This window comes from Anneissia japonica, unplaced genomic scaffold, assembly GCF_011630105.1.
Source record: "Anneissia japonica isolate Jap-2015-1 unplaced genomic scaffold, ASM1163010v1 scaffold288008_len1385354_cov213, whole genome shotgun sequence".
In the NCBI taxonomy this organism is placed as follows: domain Eukaryota; kingdom Metazoa; phylum Echinodermata; class Crinoidea; order Comatulida; family Comatulidae; genus Anneissia; species Anneissia japonica.
The window spans coordinates 240,407-265,177 of record NW_022720123.1 but is presented as its reverse complement, the minus strand read 5'-3'; the positions used below and the strand labels follow the sequence as shown (position 1 = coordinate 265,177).

The 24,771-nt window shown below is 33.2% G+C and overlaps 1 protein-coding gene across 1 annotated transcript; it reads left to right on the top strand.

Annotated features, from left to right (window-relative positions):
• Positions 1 to 59: 59 nt before the first annotated feature.
• LOC117111248 (glycogen synthase kinase-3 beta-like) lies at positions 60 to 24,354 on the top strand. The gene is made up of 9 exons (XM_033254156.1): positions 60 to 530; positions 13,278 to 13,468; positions 14,024 to 14,107; positions 15,631 to 15,741; positions 16,739 to 16,869; positions 17,482 to 17,588; positions 18,517 to 18,710; positions 18,896 to 19,082; positions 20,782 to 24,354. The coding sequence occupies exons 1-9, from the start codon at positions 449 to 451 to the stop codon at positions 20,925 to 20,927; spliced, it is 1,233 nt and encodes a 410-aa protein (XP_033110047.1). The 5' UTR covers positions 60 to 448; the 3' UTR covers positions 20,928 to 24,354.
• The last annotated feature ends 417 nt before the right edge of the window (positions 24,355 to 24,771 follow it).

Sequence of the window (24,771 nt, the reverse complement as noted above, 5' to 3'; positions counted from 1 at the left end):
CCGGAAAACAATACACGCTTGTGATTGGTTACTAATTTTCCGAATAATTACGACAGTTCACGATCAGTATTGCAATGGCAGTATTGTGCGAATGACCTGTACTGGCAACCAGATTTTTCTGATTAAACACAGGAATAATTTCAATTTATGTTTAATTCACTCTGCTGATTTTTAAATCAGTTCATCAAATGGAATAATATATTGATATATTTTTATAAAGTCATGCAAATAAGTTGTCATTGTACACTGATATTTGGATTATAGGGCAATTTTCAACATCGAAGGAACTGTCATTGATTCGCTCATCGCGCTTAGAGTCATTCGCTGCGCCTTGTCGACGACGACTGGTGTGGCCCTCCTCCCCAATCTAGGGAGTGACTACTAAACTTCAGATAGATTTGTTGGAATAAATACGATGTAAATTACTTGTAGCAGGAATTTATCAACTATGAGTGGAAGACCAAGAACAACGTCATTTGCAGATGCTAATAAAGCTGGAAGTTCTTCATATGGAGGATATAAAATTTCACGTAAGTTTGTTGACCATTTCTCGGCTAAAGAATATTGAAAGTGAATAAAGCAGCCTCAGCCTAGCCTATATAGATCGGCCGAACGCCTTGCCGTTGGCTAAAATGATCATGAATGCTTATCAGATATTTGGCCTAGGGGGTGTAGTAGTCAGCAGTATTATATGTAGAGATATTTAGGTGGCTAACTAATATTCTGTAGATTACTGACCTAGCGAGAGGCTAGCCTAAACATACATCTGGTGGATAATTAAAATAACAATTGGTAGGCTGGCCTGGCTAGGCTAGCTACTGAACTAGGCCTACACTACATCAGTAGGCTAGCCAGAATCATGCTCTTGCTTTACCTCACTCACACTCTTTAATTGGAATTCAATCAAGCTCTCTTGGAATCCTGACTTGATCCCAGGTTTTACTTTTTGGCATGCCCAGTTGAACTTCTAATCGTAGGCCTGATAAAAGGCTATGTTTTAATGATTGGATTACAGTATTATTGTTTTCAAGCCAAAACAATAGCAATACTTTTGAATTTAAAAAGTAGAATTTTAATATGCTTCCTATGCTAGGTCTACATGTAGCTATAGTAACCTGTCCTACAGTACTTCAGGCATTGCTAAGGACAAGGTCTATACTGATGAACTGGATTCTCAGTAGAACTACAAAACAATCAATATTTCTTGCTTTAAAAGAATTTGTAATTTTGTTTGTTTAAACATGTTCAGACTTTTTTTTCTTGTTTTTTTTATTATAATTTTCTCACCAAAACTTTAACAGAAGCAAACATTACTTAAAAAGAAATGAACATCAGCACCATTTGAAACTTAACAAAACAAAGCAAAACAGAATGCAATTTTAACTTGGTATTAATTGCGAAAAGATGAATAAAGTCATAAACCATGTTCGTAAATTAAAGAGTTGAGTTGGGGAAGTTTGTAATTAGGGGATGGTACTACATTAGCTTTACAACCATTCCCATGTAATTATTATTTTTACCACTGTATTTTTTTTTACTTTTTAAAAAAAGGAATCTATCTGCTCTGGTCAAATCGTTATATTTCAAAACAGAAGAAAATAAATTTTGAATTGATAATTACGAAGCTGACATTGTTGGCTACTATCAAACTCTTTCAATCACAAAGTTAATGGGGCTATTTGTTTCATTAGCATTTATGTAGGTACAGGTAGGTGTGTACAGATGGTATTCCTGTAGTAATATGTGTACTGTATGTCATGTGTGAACAATCTGTGTAAACACACAATAGTTAGTTGAGCATAAAAATAATACTGTGCAGTACAGTAGTTCCTCTGGTATAATGTAAGCCTCTCCCAGTCATCCCTTTGAACAGAAAATTAGGCCATTTGAGTGCAGTGGGCTTATCCCTGGGGAAGTTCCATTTTTCAGCACTGCCTACAGGCCTTATTTGAAGTCTTTTGATTTTTTTTCTGAAAGCATAAATTTGTGATGTCTACAATCTTTCCTAAACTACTAAAGATTTAAATTACATTTTGAAAACCTTAAAAATAATATATAATTTAAAATGTTATATCAGACAAAGTTTGAACCGATAACCACATCTTTTAAAGCAAGAACTATCAATCATATTTTTACTACTTTATTAACTACTGAGTAATTGAGTAGTGACAGCAATTGTGTTTGGGTACCATGTGATTTTGCCAGTGCTACCAAGTGGAAAATCTTTCATTTTCAAATTGACTGGGTCTTCATGAGAGACAGTGTACACTGTGTGACTAACATTTACACTGTATACTACTGTATAGTAACTATTGACCTGTTAATTTTAATGAACTTTATAAAGTGTTAACTATTTTGTATGGGCAGGTTCAATAGTAATTTTATGGTTATTAACTCAAGAACACAGTAGTATGATGTCTGTACCACATTACCAGCAAAATTCATGTTTTATCATTATTTATTGTTCCCTAAGTAATCACCATGAGACAATAACATTACCTATCTACCTTTGATGCATTATTCTGTTCAGTCCAAATACTGTAACCATGGAGGAAGTATAATGTAACAAAGAGAAAAAAATCTTAGGGAGAACAGTGCTAACCAAACTGATCAAAATCATAGTAGCAATGCTGGTGGGCCTAAAAACATGACATAAATACTTGATACTGTATATTTATTAGCTACTGTACTGTATGAAGTGAAGAATAAAGGAGTAATTGCTAAACCCCGCAAACCTCCAAAAACACACCGCAAACCCCATTCCAACCTTGTGATAGCGATGTACTGTAGTATAGGACACAACTTGGTACAGTATGTCAATCGAAAAAGAATAATTTTATGTTCATAACAACCTATTTTTCTGGTAAAATCTTAGATTTTTTTTTGTTAAAAATAAGCATGGATTATTACATTCAGTACTGTAGTTGCTCTTTGTCTCCCTGTCTTTCCTTTCATTCAGTCTTTTCTGACATAAACCTGAGAAAAGGGAATCTTTAAAATCAGGTTATGATAAGTTTTGCTACTGTACAGTACAGGTTGTGTATAGCAGGACGCTTGCTGTAATTTAACCAAATCATACGCAGAATATAAACTGTTTATGTACTGTAGGGACTGTATCTAATTTCCAAAATATATACTTGTATAATACTGTACATCTATGTAGTATAGTTTTAAAAACAAGGTACAGGTATGAAGATACTGTAGATAAAATTAATGATTGACTACAGTATATGATATTCCAAAAAGAATGTTAATGTTGAGGCAATTTAATGCACTGTATTGTGTACAGACCTGGAAATTAATTACACTTTGCCAATGTCAAAAAGAAATTTCAGCAAAGTGCACTTAAACATGTGTCCTTGCAAGAACATTTTGATTAAAATGTTCTTTTTAATTTAAATTATTCCTGTTTATCCAGTGGCTGACCTGGTTAGTGCAACAGATATGTTCTCCTCAAGTGCCCAATGTAACACAGGGAATGTAAATTGTGACATCAATAGGCTACATGTAACTCTAAAAGGCAACTGAATTAGAACTAAAGCAATACAACTAATGGCATGGAAGATACATCTTTAATAAAACTACTGTAGGACTTGGCATAAATGAAATCAAAGATTATTAGAATTACACTATACAGTAGTAGAAAGAAGTATTTAGATTTTGGTGATATACACTTTTTTTTTTCCAGAGAACCAGTAAAATTTTGCCTAGGCGCAATGTTCTTATTTTTTTTTACCGATTTTAGGCTCAAAATGTTCTTATGTCGTTTTAACTTTTAAACACTTTTTAGACTAGAAAATTATAATTATACAGTTGGTTTACTACGTATTACGTAGTCACACCTACGCAAATAAGGTATAGATAAGATTCATTTGACATTTTAACTCAATTTGTTCTTATTTTGTTCTTAATTTTTAAGTAATTTCGGCCTCAGTGTTCTTATAAAATGTGTTCTTATCAACAACAAAAAAGTGTAAATACTGTATGTTAAGTAGGCCTATTCAATAGCTTTAATACTGTTATTTTACATTTTCCGTTTTATGTTCAGTAGGCCATGTAGTACAGTACATTAAGTATGAACTTTATTAAGTTATTAAATTTAAACGTCAAAATTAACTATAGTATGCATTTTTAATTATCTTTTAAATTGATAATATAGTCTACTACGTGAATACTTACCTGGATAAACCGACTAATTGCCTATTCTTTTTCCCTCGAGAAACACCCCTCTTGCAACTTCCCTCATTCTTTTTCGATTGTTCGAAAGTTACACCGTGTTACGGAGTTCTCTTTAGAAGTTGAACCTTGGAATTTTATTATCTTGGATTTTTATCGTTTGCTGTGGATATTGTGTACTGTCGTAATGTCCTCGGAGTCGGGGCCCTCGGCCTAGTCCAAAAGTCGATAACCATAAGGTTTGCCCTGCTTGCAGGGTGTGTTCCGTGGATTCTCCTTGTGAGATTTGCTTACGTTGGCCGCCGTCTCAATTTGTGACTATTAAGGCTTGGCAGGCTGACCATTGCCGACCGGAGGCACCGGTTCCCGCAGTGGGTGCGTCCGCGTCGGACTCGACTCCGCCGTTTTCTGCGCTACCTCCTGCTGCGCTTTCCCATCCTGTGTCTACGGCATCCCAGCCGCCGGGGGTTGTTTTGGCTCCCGAGTTCATGCAAGCGATTTCGGTGGTGTAGTACATTAAGTATGAACTTTACTAAGTTATGAACTTTAAACTTCAAAATTAACTACAGTACTGTATGCATTTTTAATTATCTTTTATATTGATAATATAGTTAATCACTGTATATTGTACAGGTACTGTACTGTGGATCTGTCTTGTAAACTCTGTAGCATTATTTTAATGTAGGTTGTCATTATGTTGTGTATAGTACTTTACTTGACCGACAACCGATTTCAGGAGAGGTACATGTAATGTAACGCACAAAATTCAGACATGCGCAGTTAAATTAACATTACGTTCTACAGTACTGTACATCGGTGCAAGCGAAAGCTCCATATTGTTGTAAGCTAATAACAATTGAGGTTTGTCATGATGGCACAATGTTTATAATTGTTATTTAGGAAACCTTTGAATAGTTTAGATTTTGTAATGAATCTTGATAAGGATTGAAGATTATACAACATTGTCCATTTGAGAAGACTTTAATCATCTGATGCTGACCTGTTATTGTACAGTACTGTAGTTGCAGCTGGATTGTTTTGGGCAAGTACTGTATACATATACTATTTCAGAATCAATGCTAGAAACTAGGTCATTCTAAACATGTGCAAAATGACAGTAGTAAGCCACTACATAAGGGATCTACTGTAGGCCTAGAGTAGGATTGCTGTGGTTTTCCTGTATGCCTGTGGCTCATTTGGAGATATTTAGCTAATTATGTGTACTGTAGGGCTGAAAAATAGGTGAGATTTTGTTTGTACTTTGTTTAGTGAAGCCGATGATTTTGGCAAAACTATTTGCTAGATAGGTAAACAAAATTTTATTTTTATTCCACCCTCCTCCAATAAAAAAAGTATGCGAAATAAGGAATAAAAAAAAGTCCTATCTGGCATGGGTAGTATTCAGGACACTGCTTAAATTACATTGTAGCCTGATCCATAAGTAAATTCTACTCAGTTGTTTGAGAGGTTGCTTTACTGGAAATTTTGTGTTCATTTATTTACAATTAGCTGTATGGTACTGTTTTCCTAATATCTTGCCACTTGCAGTAACTGTCATTGATTTATACAGAGGTGTTCTGTGGTGGAGGGGAGTGGGACCTGGCTAAGCTATCTGAAGGAATCTGACCATTTTGACGTATAGATACAGTAGACCAAAAGAGTACTGTAGGTGTTCTACAGAAAGTAGTTGTGGTCTTTCCAACGAGGCGGTAAGAAGTTCATCCATGTGGTGCATTGATTATAGAACTACTGTATATTAATGGTGGTATTTTAATAATTCATGCCGTAGGTTGTATTTTTGATTATAATTTCAGCTGTAATTAATTATTTGACCTAATGTAAGGCTTGTAAAGTACTGTTCTGTAGATTAGAATTCAGATATTATTGTGTGATACAGTGACCGTACTACTGTATTCCATTGCAGACCTTGTCCTTTAAGGCAAGCGATCGCACTCGCGCACCTAATTTGCTATCGAGGGGTGTGAAAAATAACTCGCCTTACATTTCAAAATAACTGGTCTCCGTGACAGCCCTTGAAATGCCGATGCAATTTTTGCTGACCTAGGCCTAGGCTGAAAAACGTCTTCATACCGATATCATGGGTCATTATGCTTTTCTGTGTACAATGTACGAACTTCTACAAACTGACAAACAGTTAATAAGCAACGATTTCCAGACAAAATATCGCAATAGTCACATTTCTGTCTAGGAATTAGGTCTAGCACAACACCCTATAAATGAACCATTCGTACTGCTTTATCAGTTCCAATAGCGTACTACCAGAGATTTTTTATCGACTTAAAACAACACACCAATAAACGTTAAAAGTTAAATGATTAGATCAAGTGAAAATAATGCTTGTTCAATAAAGTGTATCGCTCCTTAAAAATCGATTGAAATCAACCTGAATGAAGACGGAACTCAAAGCAAGTTTCTACTATGGCTGACTCTTTTTTAATAGACGTTTATTCGGATTTGGATGTCGTTAGATTCATCAGGTTTTATTCTTGTGAGGATTCCATGGGGTCATCCATATTCATACTGTACAGTTGATTTACATTTTGTCAAGATGGTCAATACATTAATTCAATTCTGTAGGCCTATAGTCGTGGGAATGGAACAAAGATTTTCTTAGAAAATTGTAAACTAATTATTAATAAATGATTGATATGTCATTTTTTATGTAGAGCATCATGTCAGCATGGCCTCCATGTGCTTCGTAGATCATTGACTAAATAATGTCAGCATGATTCTTTTCACATCCAGTTACATGCAATACCACTTGTACTGTGCAAGATGAAATCATGTGATGCTCAAAACTAATGTCATTATGACAGGAAATTGTTGGGTTTCTCTTTTATGAACCCTACTGTTCCACCCCATTACTATGGTGCAGTGCTAAAAGCAAAATGGGTTCATCTACAGTACAATATGACATGATACTGTAGGCCAAATAAAAAAGGAAAATTGGCTTCTCTTCCAAAATTTTTTAAACGGCTGTCGGCTGTTATTACATCAAAGTTGCGCTACTGACACTATCCAGTAGGCTACAATTATTAGCTACTAGATGTGTATAAGAGACAGCAACTTCCCTCATTCTTTTTCGATTGTTCGAAAGTTACACCGTGTTACGGAGTTCTCTTTAGAAGTTGAACCTTGGAATTTTATAAATGTAATGGTCAAGCTCATGTCCATGGATAACCAGCGTCCTATTACTGTAGCCCTAAGGTAATCCCTGCACATCACATGATGCTATAAAGTAAGTCTCCTAAATGAGGTTTACTGTATGGAGTGGTGTTTTTTTGTTGTTTAATAAACCCTGTGATTTATTTATTTATTCTGCCTTTAACAAGATAACACTTTCAGTGACGCAGCACTGATGTCACTAGTGAATCACATGAACAAGAAAAGAAATGAAAAGAAAAAGAAATGCCAAAGTAAAACAAAATAAAACATAAATATAAATATACAGAAACTTAAATAAAATACTAAAGAACCAAGTTAAATGAATTTAATTTAAATTTAAAAGAAGGCAGGAGAACAGAGGGTGGTCAGAGATACCTAATTAATTTTCCGTTTTTCTTCAAAGTTTTAAAAGGTTTAAGTTGAAGGTAATTTAATTCTATTTTAATTTGGTTTGGTACTCAGTACTGTATCTGCTTTTTCTACCTATCTCACATATTCCCATAGTTTAGTAAGCCTATCATCAGCACTACATTATCGTAAATAAACATTTTTAAAGTGCTTATGTTTTCATTGTGTTATTTATTCATTTGAACACTGCATAAGTGTTTCATTACACACCGGGTAATACAGTATGTACTCTTGATTAAGTGCTGCAGCACTTATGCAGAATAGAATAATCTCGAATAAGCACCGCAGCGGTTATTCGAGAGCGGCGCTTACCGAAAAAATCATGTTTGGTGCGGCGCCTATTTTAGATATCCGTATGATGTTTTATATATTTTTATCAATTGTATTTTAACTTTAATCTTGCCTTGTGTATTGTATTGCCAGAGGCAAACAAATTTCCAGTTGTTTTATTGGAAAATAAATGTTATCTTATCTTACGCAAGAGCGGCACTTACAGTACTTGAGAACAGCACTTATTTGAGAATTTACAGGAGCTGAGTACAGTAACCGTTATGTTTATTAACCAAAATAATACTTACATACTGGACTTCATCCAACTCTGAGGTGGATTATGCATTTGTTGCTAATAATGAAAGCCAGCAATTACTATTCAAAACTAATGATTTTGTTTTTCTTTTCTTTTTTTTTTTTCTTTTTTTTAAGAACAAACAAAGCTGACAAACTTGTCCGGACATGTCCATTAAACTGAATTTTTTAATTTAAAAAAAAATACCAATTATGGTTTATATTTTTTTATTCAGGCTTGTAATAAACAGAAAACTTCTGTAAACTCTTTTCGTAATAAAAATGTGCTATATAGCTACTGTATAAACAGACTCAAATTTTAACAGTGCATGCAATACTGTAAATGGCTTGTCTCTTTATACATGTTGCTGTCCCGTCCTTAGCATAAGAATGTACTGTATACAGTACCATGACGAGCAGGAACAGCCTCTAGCAAGCCACCTGGACAGTACTATGAACACCTCCCCAGAGACATGTTGAAGCTTACCAGGTCTCATGAAATCTTGCATTGCGGGGCCATCCATTAATGATGCCTGTCTCGAGTAATGTTATCACTATTTGTTTGGTTTTTTGATACAGCTGTTTCAACAATTTTTCTCCAATCATTGAAGTTGAATTGGTGTCAGGCATCAGTGATTCACTTTCCATGCATTTGGTTAACATTTTAATACAACTGTGCCAATTTGCATGAATTTGCCTACTGCAGACCTACCCACAATTTAATCAAATGTTTTGGATCCAACTTGCGTTGATGTACTATAACTTTCCATAAAAAAATCATTGGGCATTATATTCCAGACCATTGCCATTTTAGTTAGCTTATATAGTTACTGTATTAATGTCATCGTGGTCATACTTTTAACACATTATTATAAATAATGAATATAGTTGTTTTCCATACACTAGTGAAACGTTAGGATTTGTGCAAGAAAATATTTTTTGTGTGGTATAGTGATGCGTCATAAGCGTCAAATGGTAGGCTAGGCATACAGTAGAACATTATGAACAATTGTATAAAACATTGCATGACTTAAAAATATATTGGTAGCTTTACTTACAGTAAATGAATGGATAGTGGTCAATCAGACTTTGCACTACCAGTAGTAAAAGTAACTACTGTACTGTATTAAATTTACAATCACTCTATTGGTCTTCACACTCCATCAACTATTTGATTGGTGTCAGGCTGAGTACAGTACACCTGTATCAGATAGTATTTGATATGTTATCTCATGTCATTGTAGTTCAGTCATATAAAATGTTCATCATAATTATTGGAATAGCATACTCTACATTAAATGTTGACATACAAATTAGGTTCATAGCAAATTGTGGAATTAGTGGGATTTTTGGGACTTGATAGCATGTACTGTATTATACCACCCAATGTCTCAAATCGTCCAAAAATCTCAAACTCAGGGTCGTCTACTGAAATATGGGAATCGCCTTATTATACGGTAGTATGCGGTACTGTAGTCTATATGGTAGGATTACCGTGAGTTTAGTCAGATAAAGATGTCTTTTAAATAGTGCAATAATAGGAATCTCTCTTGCCACATTCAGTCACATTCATTAAAATGTTAATTAACTTTTTGATATTTGTTTGTTGGATGTAAAAGATTTATAGAAGTTTATCAGTAGTTGTATTTAAATTGATATCTGTGAATAAATAGATTCCTACCAATACATATAGTACGGTGTATCCTAAAATATATGCAGTTCATCGCAATTTCTAATGGAATTGATTTTCAGTTGAACTCGCGTTGCATTCAGTGTGAAATAGTAAAGGTCATATTACTGTAGGCAGGGTCAAGGGTCGATTCAATTCAATTGTACTTGCACATCAATATCTAATTCATCAACTTCAATATGAATTCAAAATATATCATCATGTTTAATTTTGTACAGAAATTCTGAGTCCCATCGAATTACGGTAATGGTTAGGAATACAGTATGTATACAGTAAACTACTGTAGTGTAGTATAGAAAAAGCAAGTGTACTGTAGGTGGTAGGAAAATTATTTTTTGTGATTACATTTATAAATCCAAATACTAAAACAGGCTTAAATATTGTGGGTGTAAGCAATCTATTGCCAGCCAAGATCTTGTTGTTAAGGATTAAGGATCCCAGGAAATGAAGCAAAGGTTACTTGATATTAATGTATTGTTGAATTTGAAGAGCTGTTTAAGCAACTGCTTGACTTTTAGCATTGCAGTGTTCACTTGACCCAATGGCCTTGTCTTTGATTACATATTCTTTGTCCAATAAATGTTAGCAACTGTGAGCAAATTATTGAACTAAACACAATCATGTAAATAGGCATGCGAGTTCTGCTGTATTTGATGATGTTCTTAAGGGGTGTGTATACGTAGGTACAGTAGATTTATACTGTCATCTGATTTGGGTTTAATTCCGTCTGGGTGTCCATTAAAGATAAAGGTCAATATAGTATTTGTTACTTCTATGATATACCACCAGTTTGGACATTGGAAGTTACCAGATATTGGACAATAAAATTAACTGCTAGTTTAATGTTCCCACCCTTATCTAATTTTGAAGCCTCATCAAAAATTCTGGACGACATAAAACTAATTACATTGAGGTCTAATTTCATTTGGCCTAATTTAAAATCTATTGTAACATTTTATTTTCATGGTTGTTATCAAATTTTATGTAAATTGTAATATAAATCATTAACATTTTAATGTTTTTGTAACCAAATCATATATTTTTTTAGTTGATAGGTTTCATTGTTGTTGATTTTCTGCATTACAGAGGATATTGAAATTTCCACTAGTATTTGTAGAAGTCCTTCTTTGCACTTGTAGTTTTAATTGTGGTCATGTACCAGACCTTGTTTTGGCACAACACAAGCTGTTACCTAAACCATTATGTGGAAAGGTGTCAGTGAGCTATGCATGTTACAGTGTGAATAGTCAAAGACAGCTCACAATCACATCCAACCTTGAAGGCCGAGTCACTGCCAACAGCATGTGCTTATCATGTGCTTTTCTAGGCAGGCTAAAAGCCTATACAGTAGATGTGATAAGTGTATGGTCACAGAACTTTGCATCGCGACTGTGTAGAGTTGCTAGAGAGCCCTATTACATACAGTATGTTTGAACCATTTTTCCTCTGCAGTAAATTCTGGAGGTGGAGTAATACAAATACCACGCTAATGCCAAAGTGACTCATTAGGTCATTGACGTTCTGTGTGTAATACCGCGGATATTACTGTATATTACTTCTAAAGTTTGTGTTTATACAGGAATTATAAATTAAGTGAACAATAGATGAATAGCTTAGGTTCATATATAATATAACATTGTATATTATTTGAATAAACAATGACAAAACCAACCTTTTGATACCCAACTCCCTGTGATATCTGATTGATACCAACCTCAGAGGGGTATGTACTACAGTATACTGATATTTTTGTACAGTCCCTCTCTGGTAACATGTAATTATGTGGACATGACCTTGGTTCCCAAAGAGTGGGCTTCCATATCTTAACCAAACTTGATATTTTTGTTGTTGTGGTTGATGGAAGGTGAGACCATAGCTGTTTATTGTTTTCTTGTCACGTCATTCACAAGCTTTTATTTTGATTTTGAACTGGTAACAATGTTATTGAATTCATAGCTCAGGGTCAAAAGTTGCATACTTGTTGAAGGTATAAAAGGCTGTTCTTATTTTTTTTATTTTTTTTTATTTCAAACATTTTATTAAAAAAATTATAAAGTAAGAAGGAAAAGTGTTGGTGTATTTTCATCCTACTGTATTGTATCTTCACAATCAGATTACATGATCTTAAGTTTTTTATGTAGGTATTGGTTGTAGCATATTAAAAACCAAGTAAAACAAAACGTATTTACTTGGTTTTATTTAAGAATACAACAACCAATACAGATTGGATGCATTCATTATTCAATGCATTCATTATTCCTCAAGATTTGTACTTTGTACAGTACAGTATGTCCAATGGAATTAACCAAGAGTACTATACAGTAGCTTTGTTTTCTGGCCTTGTTTTATTGAATTTATGAATAGTGGAGGATGGTACTGTATCATAGCAAAAAGGTCATCAACTTTCAATTGTGAAGGTTGGTTCCAGTACAGTGCTGTACTAGTATTATAATACAGTATAGTAAAGTAATACAGTCGATGTTGGTCAGTTGGATAATTTATGTTTCAAAATCAGAAATGTTTTTGAAATAGAAATTTAATCTTACAGTATTTCACATATTTGTTTATTCGTGTAGTATTATTATTCCAAATTGAAAATTCACACAGAACTAGAGGATAATGTAATATGACATTTTGCTGAGATTATCATGCATCTGTCCTAGACACACAAAGTACATTTTGAAATGTCAATAAAATACATAAGAAATACTATTTTTCTGTTGATTACAAATAGGAGTTCTTTATCAAATTAGGAAGCTAATTTAATGTAAGAAATCAAAATGTATTAAAATTTATAATGTGTTGATGTTAATTTTTAGGTGACTTTGATAAGTGTTGTTGAAATACTAGATGATATATACTGTAAATATACAATATTTTCATTAGCTTTAATAATAATAATAATAAATTGGAGAATTTGTAGCGCCTGTTAAAAAAATAATTTTTTTGTCACTGGCGCTTAAAGATAAGAGTTTTTAAATCCTTTAAATTAAAGGAGCATTTGAAAACCAATATACATATGAGTTTAGCTTTATTTATTGTTGCACAGTACAAAAAATACAATTAATTACTGAAGATACCACATATTTTATAAATATATTTCCAGGAAGTTCATTATCAAAATTTTAAAAAGAATATTTTTTCCATCTATTGTACATATCATAGTATACAGTTATCACTAAATTCTATGACTAGATTTTTATTTTTATTATACAGTATATTCAATTGTTTTCTCTTTTTATGTTCTTTACAGATAAGGATGGTAGTAAGGTAACCCACGTAGTGGCCACAGCAGGCCCTCATCCAGACCGTGTAGTAGATATTGCATACACAGACACAAAGGTCATAGGTAATGGGTCATTTGGTGTCGTCTACCAAGCCAAATTAGTAGATGGAGGGGATCTGGTAGCTATAAAGAAAGTACTTCAAGATAAGCGTTTTAAGGTAAGTGGTCCAATAAAAGTAATTATATCTATACCTCATTCTCAGTAAATTAAAAAATCAAGTATATTTTCTGAGAAGACCTGTTCCAGCACCAGAATACTCTGTACCAGCACTAATTTAATGGCTGTATGTTGCAGCATCCCCTGCCTTAATATGCTCAACCAATAGCTATTATTGTTTGTGAACCCATCAACAAAGGGCGGATGAACTCCTCGGAGCCAACGGCCAACCATGCCTTAGTTTAAGGAGTAGGTTTTTTAGTTTCATAAAATAACTTCAACTTTCTTTTTTCTCAAAAGTCCAAATCAAAGAGCTCAATCACCTAGCGCATAGAGGCTTTTTCGCATGATGCGCTCTACAAGTCCAACTATTATTATTATTATTATTATCTATAGATGATAATAATTATGGAAAATGACAATTTTAAATTCATATTTCAAATTAATTTAAAGTTGTTATTTTTACTATCAATTATCGTACTGAGACTTGTATAAGTCTTATCAAAATATACAATTGTATTTTGTGCACTGACATTTTTTTTTTCTATCTCCACAGAATCGAGAATTGCAAATAATGAGGCGATTAGAACATTGTAATATTGTTAAACTACGGTACTTCTTCTATTCCACTGGTGAAAAGGTAGGTTCTATATGACTTAAGAATAAGGCAGTAAGTGAAGTTCTTGCCACTGGTAGCATGCATTTCCAAAGATAAGCAGATGATATCCGTTAAGATTAATTGTATTTAAAATAAACAAAAACAAAAACAAAATTAAAAGTAATTCGAAAAATAATAGAAGAGAACAATGTGTTGTCAATGATTTATTTCACTTTCATATTCATTATCAAATTGGCATTAAAGGAAATAAGAGGGGTTTGCAGATGTTTTTCTTTATAGCATATGTTCTTTAAAAGGCCAGCCATTAAATAATAATTAGACACGTAATAAGTTCGTAAGAGCAATGCAAAAAATGTAGAAATGTTATTGATCTGCCTAGATTTAGTGAGGAATTCATTCCTTAATCTCCATTCTGTGTATACACATCTTGTAATTAACAGAAACACAACACCTTTAAATTTAACTGATGGCAGCTCGGTAGATTAATTTTCCATCTCACTGGAGCGAAGACGCACGACAATAACTCCCCTGTTGGCAAATCTCGCTATAACTCAATACTGGTCAATTGCTCAACCTGTTGTATGACTTTGTCACCATGGTAGCTAATAATCTTGCATCAGGTCTGTGCAGGTAGTAGCACACCTGAGTGTTAGTGCAGACTTCATCTCAAGGATCACATTATTAATATCATTATCTAATGAATTATGAAACATACCTTGAGAAAACATTTGATGTATGGTTGATTTCTTTCTATTTTAAGATGTATGTACACTAACTACTAGGCTCAGGCTGAGTTTGGATAGCACTTGCGATTTCATGAGTGCAGGCCTGGGATTGCTACCTACAGTACACCATCACTCACTATCTCTTAAATTACCCTATTACTGGCTATTAATACTTCGTAAAGGCTCTTCATAGATATAATGTCTACACTATGCAAAAAAAAAACCTGATATTATCTGTAATAAATGTTTTCGCAAATTTCAAGTTGTACCGTATTTGACAGTACAGTATACTATTCTGGAAATAATGCCATTGTTTGTATTAGATAGATAGATATTTATTGGATAGAACTTTATCTATGCAATACCTAACGGTGCATCCAAAACAAACAACTTTTTACAAAATTTTAAAATAAAAATAAATAAAATTACATAATAATACCATTACAACAAGGTCAGCATGAAATAGGCCTATAGTGTGCAACTTAGATTGCACAAATGTAACAGAATACAAAACTACACATAACAAAACCCAAAATTAACAACATTGTTGTTAATTAATGTTGATATATTTCTGCTAGGCTGATACCCCATTTGATCAGCACCTTGCCTCCATCCATATAGATTACCCTTTGATTGTCTAAACCGTAAAGTGTATGAAGTTTTCGATCTTAAAAATGCTAAGCAGTGTTACGATTACTACTGCATGAGACCCTGGAGTAATAATGTAATGTATCCTCTGTCAGAGATTAACCTTTGTGTGATGTATATCTTAGCACCTTGCTTTTCATACTAATGCCAGATGCCATTTATTTTTTGCAGAAGGATGAAGTTTATCTCAACTTAGTATTGGAGTATATACCAGAGACAGTGTACCGTGTTGCTAGACATTATAGCAAGAGTAAACAAACCATACCATTTTTATATGTAAAGGTACGATTGGGTTTGATGTGTTTTGTTTGACATGTAATATTTTTGTATGTTTATTCTTTTCCACTCCATTGAAAAATGTAAACTATAATGAAATACTATTCAAATAAGTGATCTAATATTTAATATTAATAAGCACCTTGCCCGAATAAGAGTACTTACAGTAATGAAATGTTTTACTAAGGACAATTGTCAAAAGTGATTTAAAAAATGAAGAAATGTTGCAGCATTTAATTGAAAGTACATATTGGAGAAGCTATTAAGCAACTGATTTCTCACAAAACACTAGTGTTACAAAAAGTCGGATTGACCTTCTGTATTTTTGTATTAAGCATCAATTTTGTGAAATTTCACTGTTCAGCATACAACATCGGTTTTGTTTATAATAATAATATTTGTATTACTTATTGTGAATATTTAATTTTTGCCTGAATGAACTATAAAACAATATAATTCATTAGTTGTTTGTTAATTCAAACATTTACAAATCATTAATTTATCATTAAAACAATAAATAAAAACTCAACAATTTACATTCCTTAAGATTATTCTGTAGCATAGTGAAGCAGAGTACTGTATGTTTACTCTGTGTGCAGATATGTTAGATTACAACTATGCTTTGAAATCACTAATCCATTGATTATCCTGTGATATTGCACTAAGCACCATATCTCGTTATTTCTCTCACTTTAACCAGGAATGCACAAAGCATACACAAAGAAAGCTTTAAAAAATGAACAAGAGAAGTCTGAATTGAAAATCTTACGCATGGACAACAAGCATTAACATCATTTCAATTTACTAAAAATTTGTAGCACTGGCTGATTTACTTTATTTCTAACAGATGTACATCAATGTAACTGAAAAAAATGGTAAATAAAAATAAATATGAAAGGCTACATATGTCTTCTACTGTGTAAAGATATAATTATGGAAAGAACATAAGAAAACTTGTACTTGATATTTCATTATATTACATGTTTATTTTTTTTTCTTTCAGTTGTATATGTACCAGTTATTCAGAAGTTTAGCTTATATCCACTCATTGGGTATCTGTCATAGGGACATTAAACCTCAGAACTTGCTACTAGATCCAGATTCAGGAATTCTTAAACTCTGTGATTTTGGAAGGTATGCCACACTGTATGCACAATGGATATTGATTAAACAATAAATCAGTTTCACAATGCATAATGTAAATATTTATTTTGTAGGCCTAATGTCTCGGTCCATCTCATGTTCGTTTTTGTACAAAATTTGCAATATAATCAATGCATCTGTATGTAATATGTCAACTTGTTAATCTTTAAAAGACATCATAAATTTTTTTTTATTTTGCATACGCCACTTTTTTGAGGTCATCAATTTCATGAACGATGAGCGGCAAATAGAGGATTGTTTTAAATGACATTCTGTTTAGGCTGCCATTGAAAATTAGAGTTGAATCGTTGAGCGTTCTTAGGCCGGGCACTCATTGCGTTGTACGACCCTCGCACGACAAATCTAACTCCCCTCCCTGTGAGCGATAGACGATGCGACGCCATCGCTGGTGGCAGTCGGAACGGATCGTCATTAAAAAGAATCGGTTGCGCACGTTGTTCTTCATAAAATAGAAGTCAGTCGCAGTGCATGCCTGGCTTTAGAGAGCAGATATGGATTGATTGCGACGATCGTACAAGGCATTGTGAGTCCCACTTAAGGTTGAAAGTGTCAACGGTTTACTGTTGTTTTCTTGTTTTTCAGTGCAAAGCAACTACAGCCTGGGGAGCCTAATGTGTCTTACATATGCTCACGCTACTACCGTGCCCCAGAACTCATATTCGGTGCTACAGATTACACTTGCAATATAGGTATAAACAATTATTAATATACAAGTCTTTTAGCTGATATTTTTATGTTAAAGTGTGAAGCTCTCTCCACACTATTAAATTTCCTTTGACAAAAAAACTATTGTGTGCCCATATATAGTCATTATGAGCCTATGTGTGTATATATATATATATATATATATATATATATATATATATATACATTATATATATACATTATATATATATACATTATATATATATATACAGTATATATATATTATATATAGATATAGATATATGGTCATGATGTGATGTCATTATGACCATATTTGGGCATGTCACATGCTTTTGTTAATAACATTTGATAGTCTGGATAGGGCTTTAGTTTATGCCTTTTTTTTCAGATTTCTGGAATCTGAAAAACATCCTTAGTTTTTATATTAATTATATTCTTACGTTGTTTTGTTTCAAGGGTTGCTTTTTGGCAGTATAGATAATTTGAACTTTACAATGTATAAAAATCATTAAACTGGTTGATAATATAAGCATACATATTGGTGCTGTATGTATGTTAAATTAATTTTTTTTTTGTTGATAAAAAATTAGTTTGTATATTTAACCCTTTCCAGTCGTATAGCGTCACGACGATCCCCTCTTTGACCATACTTTATAGCGAGGGGCGTCATAAGTCTGCCCTGTATAGATTTTATGATAATTTTTTATAGCTAGGCTACCCTCTATAGGATTGTTTGAGAGTGATGTAGGCGTATTTATGTAGAGGGCCTCCTGTATTCAGACCGAATAAAATGCCTGCGCCCAGTAAATACCTGACATTTAGTGTAGGTGATGTAATTTGTCAGCTTTGGTACAGCCTCAGGCCATGGTAATGGGGCAGACTTGAAAGGGTTAATATTGTGTCATTTGTATTGATGTTTATATTTCATGAACTTTTTATATTTTGCAATAGATGTGTGGTCAGCCGGATGTGTTTTAGCGGAATTGTTGCTAGGCCAACCAATATTCCCAGGGGAAAGTGGTGTGGATCAGCTGGTGGAGATAATCAAAGTGTTAGGTACTCCATCTAGGGAACAGATAAAAGAAATGAACCCTAACTATACAGAATTCAAGTTCCCACAAATTAAACCTCATCCATGGAATAAGGTAAGAATGGCTCGAAGGTCATTTCCCCTTGATCATTGTAGGTCAAATTAAAGAGATTTTATTACAGATACTAAAGTAGCTAAGCCTCAACTACCTCCATTCTTGTAAAATGACACTTTCCCAAGTAAATAAATGTATATTGAATCTTGAATTTGTTTTAATACTGCAACATGACTTTTCTGCAGGTATTTCGAGCTAGGACACCTCCAGATGCGATAAGCCTGTGTGCCAAGCTTTTAGAGTACACACCATCATCCCGAGTCACGCCATTAGATGCATGCGCACATCAGTTCTTTAACGAACTGCGTGAACCCACCACAAGGTTGCCAAACAATAGAGACTTACCCATGCTGTTTAATTTCACTGCCCAAGGTAAGGTTTGAACATTGATGCTTTTCTGTGGCATTGATGAAAAGTAGCATAAAAATCATTTGTCGCTCGGTAGGACTTCTGGCTTCAAACCAAATGTGGGTTAGTTGTCATGTCATAAATTCCAATCCTGTGACAAACAGTTCTGGATGTTTACATTTTAAGAGACGTGGAAAGATGGATGCTAAATTTTGAGAATACCTTTTATTTATAATTACTACAAATGTGACGTTGATATCATATTTTAAAAAATAGGCTCCTGATAGAAGCATGAGTATAATGCAGAAACAATTGACATGTCGACAAGGACGCGAAACCCCGCCCAAAAAGTCATGAAAACCTTAGACAATGGCGGCTAGACTTACTGAGTTGGCGAACATTTTCTTTGCTATCAACCTTCTTTAAGAAAGAGAATTCAGGATAGGCGGTATGCAAATGAATCATATATTCATAGTGTTAATCTATTTCATGGAACATGGTGGGGAAATTGTTGTAAAAGCCTTTGTATTTCGCTCCAAAAGGAAGAGGGAAAAGCCGCATTCAGTCAACCTTGTTTTCGGCAAAGGCCAAGTTACTGATGCGCACTGCTTGTGTAAATCTGGGTAGCTATAACCGAGCATAGACACCTAGGCCTAGGCTCACGTATGTTTCGCGTTTAAACCAGCTGTCTAAGGAAATTAAAATGTCCGAGAAAACGTTTTTGATCACGTGACTAAATGACGCTCGCTGATTAGTCGGTTTATCTGTCAATCAAATCTCTTGGAGATGTTAATTGTCAAAATGTAGGACCAATTACTAAATCCTTGATTAAAACTACATTCACACTGTACTTTGCATGCCTGTCAAATCAACTGAAATACAATATGATACGATACGATAGAACTTTATTGTCACAACGGTATAAATACAACTATGAGATATGGATCCATAAATACACTCATTTTAGTTAATATAGAAAAATAATTGAAATACATAAAAGTTGCACAACAGAAATTGCTTAGAATTACAATGCTTTGCAAGAATTACTGAGTGTGATGGAAAGGCAAGATAAACTGTACAATATGGTTTATTTGTTAAACCGCATATTAAAAAGTCTGACTGCTGATGGAATGAATGAATTGTTAAACCAGTTAGTCTTAACTAACCGGTGTAATGGCATCATGGATTGGGTGGGTAGTATCAGACATTATGCATTGTAATTTCTTAGATAACATATCATTACATAAAATTGCTTAACATCAGTACCTATTATCTTACTAGCTTGTTTGATAATCTTATTAAGTCTCTTCTTAATGTTTATGTTCAGTTCATTAAACAAAATGATATTACAAATAGTTAGAGCTGATTGTACAACAGATACATAAAACATAGTTAATACATTGGGTTTAACATTAAATTTCTTCATTCTACATAGGAAATACATTCTTTTGTTACATTTTGAGTTTAGCTTATCAGTGTTACAGTTCCAGTTCAATGTAGTTGCCAAGAAAATGAATTGAACCTTAACACATTCCATCGTACAGAAAAATTCCAATACCACAGCATAGAGTGTATCTGTACAAGTGCAGTATACTCAAAAAGTATAACGAATGTTTTTATATCTCAAAATATATTTATTATAATACTAACAATGAACAATTTGAATTATGTGATATTAAATGTTTATGTTCCACTATTAAATTGTCTTTCCTTATTGTTTCAGAATTAAAGATTAAACCGCAACTGAACTCGATCCTTATACCCTCACACTACAAGTCTGGGAAGGGAGATATAGGTTCATCCGATAGGCCATCGGTCGGTGCAGGAGAGTCAACTAGTTCGGCTCAGGGAGCATCTGGCAGCACTTAACCCACGTATACTGCTGACGACCATGGACGCTGCCTCAGGGAATGTAAAGAAGGAACTGGATAACACAGCAGCTTTTACTTGGGTCTGCTCAAATAAAAATAGATACGATGGCATACGATATGTTTGTTGTACAAATACTGTAGTATTCAGTCGAAAAATTAATACTTATTTCTACCCAATTGTTAATTAATGAATGAATTAAATGACTACCCTGATGCCACTTGGATGAACCATTTGGACTGAGAATTGCAAAAACAGATAAATTGTGAACTTTGTTTATTTGAATATATAACAACAATTTTTGATCTTGCAAACTTGTATATATGTTTTTAGTTTCATATACTGTGTTCATTTATCTGGTTATTTCTTTAAACCCCTTTTTGTTCTCCAACCCTAGATTTATGTACAGATTGAGATGTGCTTATTGTTATTTTATTTCTTGTAATTGTTTCTAATAGTGTACAAAATTCAAAAATCTGGGGTGTAGCACAAAAAGGCAAATTAACTTGAACTGGGGCCCTTGAAGTAAGCAGTCATGAGACCTGTATCATAGCAACAGTACTGTTGCATATTCATTTATTTAAAATGAAAGTGGTGACCTTTGCACTTTCAGGTCCTGAGCCTGAACTATAAAATACAAGGTGGCATTACATAGTTATAAGGGTTGTTAGGATTATTTTTATTGATCTTTCTAATATCTAATCAATTTAACCAAAAGCATATCTGTTATCAATGACATCACTAATACGTTTCCATTTTGAGCATGAATATACCATATTTATAAATATGTAAATCAGTTCATTATAATTATATGTACTATTGTCAGTGAATTTACATACTCGGCAAGATCGCTTATGCATGTTTGGTTTTAGTATTATGTTTGGTTGCCAATGTTCAGTCGTGAATGCCATTGAATTTCAGCAACTCCCTCATTGAATTTCACCGTTGAAGATATATACAGTTTTATCATAATTTATTGCTTTATAAATGAAGATAAATAAATTAAATATTCTTAATCCTTTGATTAACTTAAGGAATTTTAAGAATTCATTGTCAATTATTAATTATTCAAGAGGGAAAAGGCATTACCCCTGAACTTGTTGTTTGATACAGTATATAATGAATTATATTAGTCATGTGATACATGTAAACCAATCAGAGATGTTGAAGTCAGTGGCTTATGCTAAAAGATTCTTAATTACTAATGGTATTATAATTATTGTTGTTTATTGTTATTGTTATAATTATTATCATTATTATTGTCTATTATTATATTTTTATTATTAAGGGAATGCAAGATATGCCTGTGAGATGGTGAATGATGATTTGGTCTTCTAAACAGTTTTTATCTTCGTCTGTGTATTGTATTGTTCAGGGATTTGAATTCTTTTATTTTAATTATTGTTGATTTGTTAATCTATACAAATTATCCAGTCATCATTATTATTATTATTAATTTATCGTTATTATAATTATTATTATTATTATTATTATTATTATTATTATTATTGTTGTTGTTGTTATTGTTACAGCTACAGTTGCTATTATTGTTGGTAGCCTTGTACCAGATTCATGCATAGATGTACAAAAATCTTGCAGATTGTAACATAATGTTTACAGAGATACCAATGTGTTTGGTATAAATATTTTTAATTGAATCGAATGCGATTATGCATCAGCATAAAACTCATGTCATCTTGAGAACTTTAGAACTTTAGAAGCATCTACAAGGCCTGTAAAGTTCCCAAGATGTCTCAAGATATTGTCTGCACATGCTCAAGTATTTAAATTATCAAAGAGTTTTGGCCATTGGAGACATAATTTTTTTTTTTTTTTTTTTTTTTTAGATTCTATTCCAAAGTAGTGAATCGACATTGAGCCCACTGTTGAGGCGTATCATATGGTATCTGTAATTTGTATTGTAACCCGGGACATGCAGATAGCTCTTCCATAGAGCCTGCAGTAGGCTAGGCTAGCCTACTGCAGGCTGCTACAGAGTCTAGCATGGTCTGAGAATCTGATATGAGGCTTGTTTTTCACTAGGTAATATTTACTATGCCTGAGTACATAGTAATAGTTAATATAGAGTAGTACTAGACAAATACAATTAGGGGATATTGATAATCTAGACAGAGCCTTTGATTAAAAGGTTGTGGGATTACGATGATTCTTGTTAAAAATATCTTGGGAGTTATTCCTGCTGCGATCTTGGGAGTTATTCCCGCTACGATCTTGGGAGTTATTCCCGCTACATTTGTTACCTCTGATTTATGTGTGAATCTGGTACTTCTGCTATCATCCTTTATTTCTGTAAATTTTAATCTGTATTTTGTTGGTTATCACAAGGGTTTTTTGTGGTGCCATTTTTCATAGGATTAAGAAATCTAATAAGGAGGATTAGCTAATATAGAATAAATCTTAGAATATATGTTGGGTCCTGTAATTCTAAGGACCATGTTTTATGAGTTGGAATAATTTCTAATTAGATTGTTCTTTTAGCTAATGTATAAGTTTTATTTTTCTTCAGATTAGGGATTATCCTGTTGATTTAAAAATACAGTAATTGCTTTTATTCTCTAACCTGGGATTGTCTGTAGATATTGAAATGTCAAAATGTTAAGAAATAATATGACTCCATATAAAGTGATTTTTATCCTTAGTTTCAGATATTAATCTGCTAAATTTATATCTGAATATTAAGGATTGTCATCTGATTTAAAGAGATTTATTTCTTGATTTATCGTTAATGACTTTAAAAACCACATCATGAGTAAATTATTTTTGGAATGATTTTATGGCAAAGACCAAGCAAATGCATCTAAGGTTGATCTTGGTGCAGGGCAAATATCGGTGTGTAAAAAGATAGCAAATCCTATGCTTTTCTCTAACAGTACAAATCTTCATCTTGATTTGAATTCAAACATTTTGAGACATTTTAATTGCTTCTACCAAGAATTTGTTTCAAGAGGAAAGACTTAAATGCTGCCTTTAGGGTATAAAAACCAGAAAAATGTTTGCTATGGTACCAACAAATAGCCACTTTTTGTGGTTTAATGGGCAACATAATGTAAATTTACCATGGTATTAATCATTACCTTAGCTTAACAAGAGCATGATACATTAGCAAATTTAACATTACCATGGTGTTATGGGTGATTCATGAAGGCTGAGCCATTATTATAGGCATAAATGCAGATCATTATAATCCAAATGGGAACCTCACTGGGGTGCCATAGCAAAGTAAATTATTCCTTTTGTACAAAAATATAAATCCCAGCTGGTTTTATTGCTCTATCTTAATGTATAAAATGAAACAATTTTTCAGCCGTTTATTGTAATGTTTGTAAATAGAGGTTTTAATAATAAGTTCTCGTGATGGTGTGATTTTAGATTTGAAGGCCGCACATTTATAGTTATTGTTTGTGAGTTCCTCCTGTTAGCGCACTGCACTCAATATCCTCAACTCAAAGATGTTTGATATGGAATTCTTGAGGCTTACCCAAACAAGGAGGCCTACATTATCTAAGGCATTTCACTGGCTAGATGATACATTGTATGTACAACTCCCACAAAATTGAGGATAATGCTACAAGTTTTTGTCTTGAGCAATAATTTGTTTAAGCACAAGCATTTTGCTTGTGTTGGAATAAATGGTTCATTGTGTTATTTAAAACAGGTTTTAACTACCTTCAACTTTTTATTAAATTTCTCCATAGTGCTTTTAATGGACATTATGAACAATCTGTTAAAAAGCCCTCTTGGGTTTCGCTTCTTCGACACCACACACTTTTGCACGTCTAGATGTGTATAAGAGACAGCCTTGTACCAGATTCATGCATAGATG

What these genes read in the sequence shown, in the direction of transcription:
- LOC117111248 (XM_033254156.1), top strand. Translation starts at nt 449, where the DNA reads ATGAGTGGAAGACCAAGAACAACGTCATTTGCAGATGCTAATAAAGCT. An exon ending in TTCAAGATAAGCGTTTTAAG is followed by an intron (nt 13,469 to 14,023) that starts GTAAGTGGTCCA and finishes CTATCTCCACAG; the next exon opens with AATCGAGAATTGCAAATAAT. An exon ending in AACCTCATCCATGGAATAAG is followed by an intron (nt 18,711 to 18,895) that starts GTAAGAATGGCT and finishes ACTTTTCTGCAG; the next exon opens with GTATTTCGAGCTAGGACACC.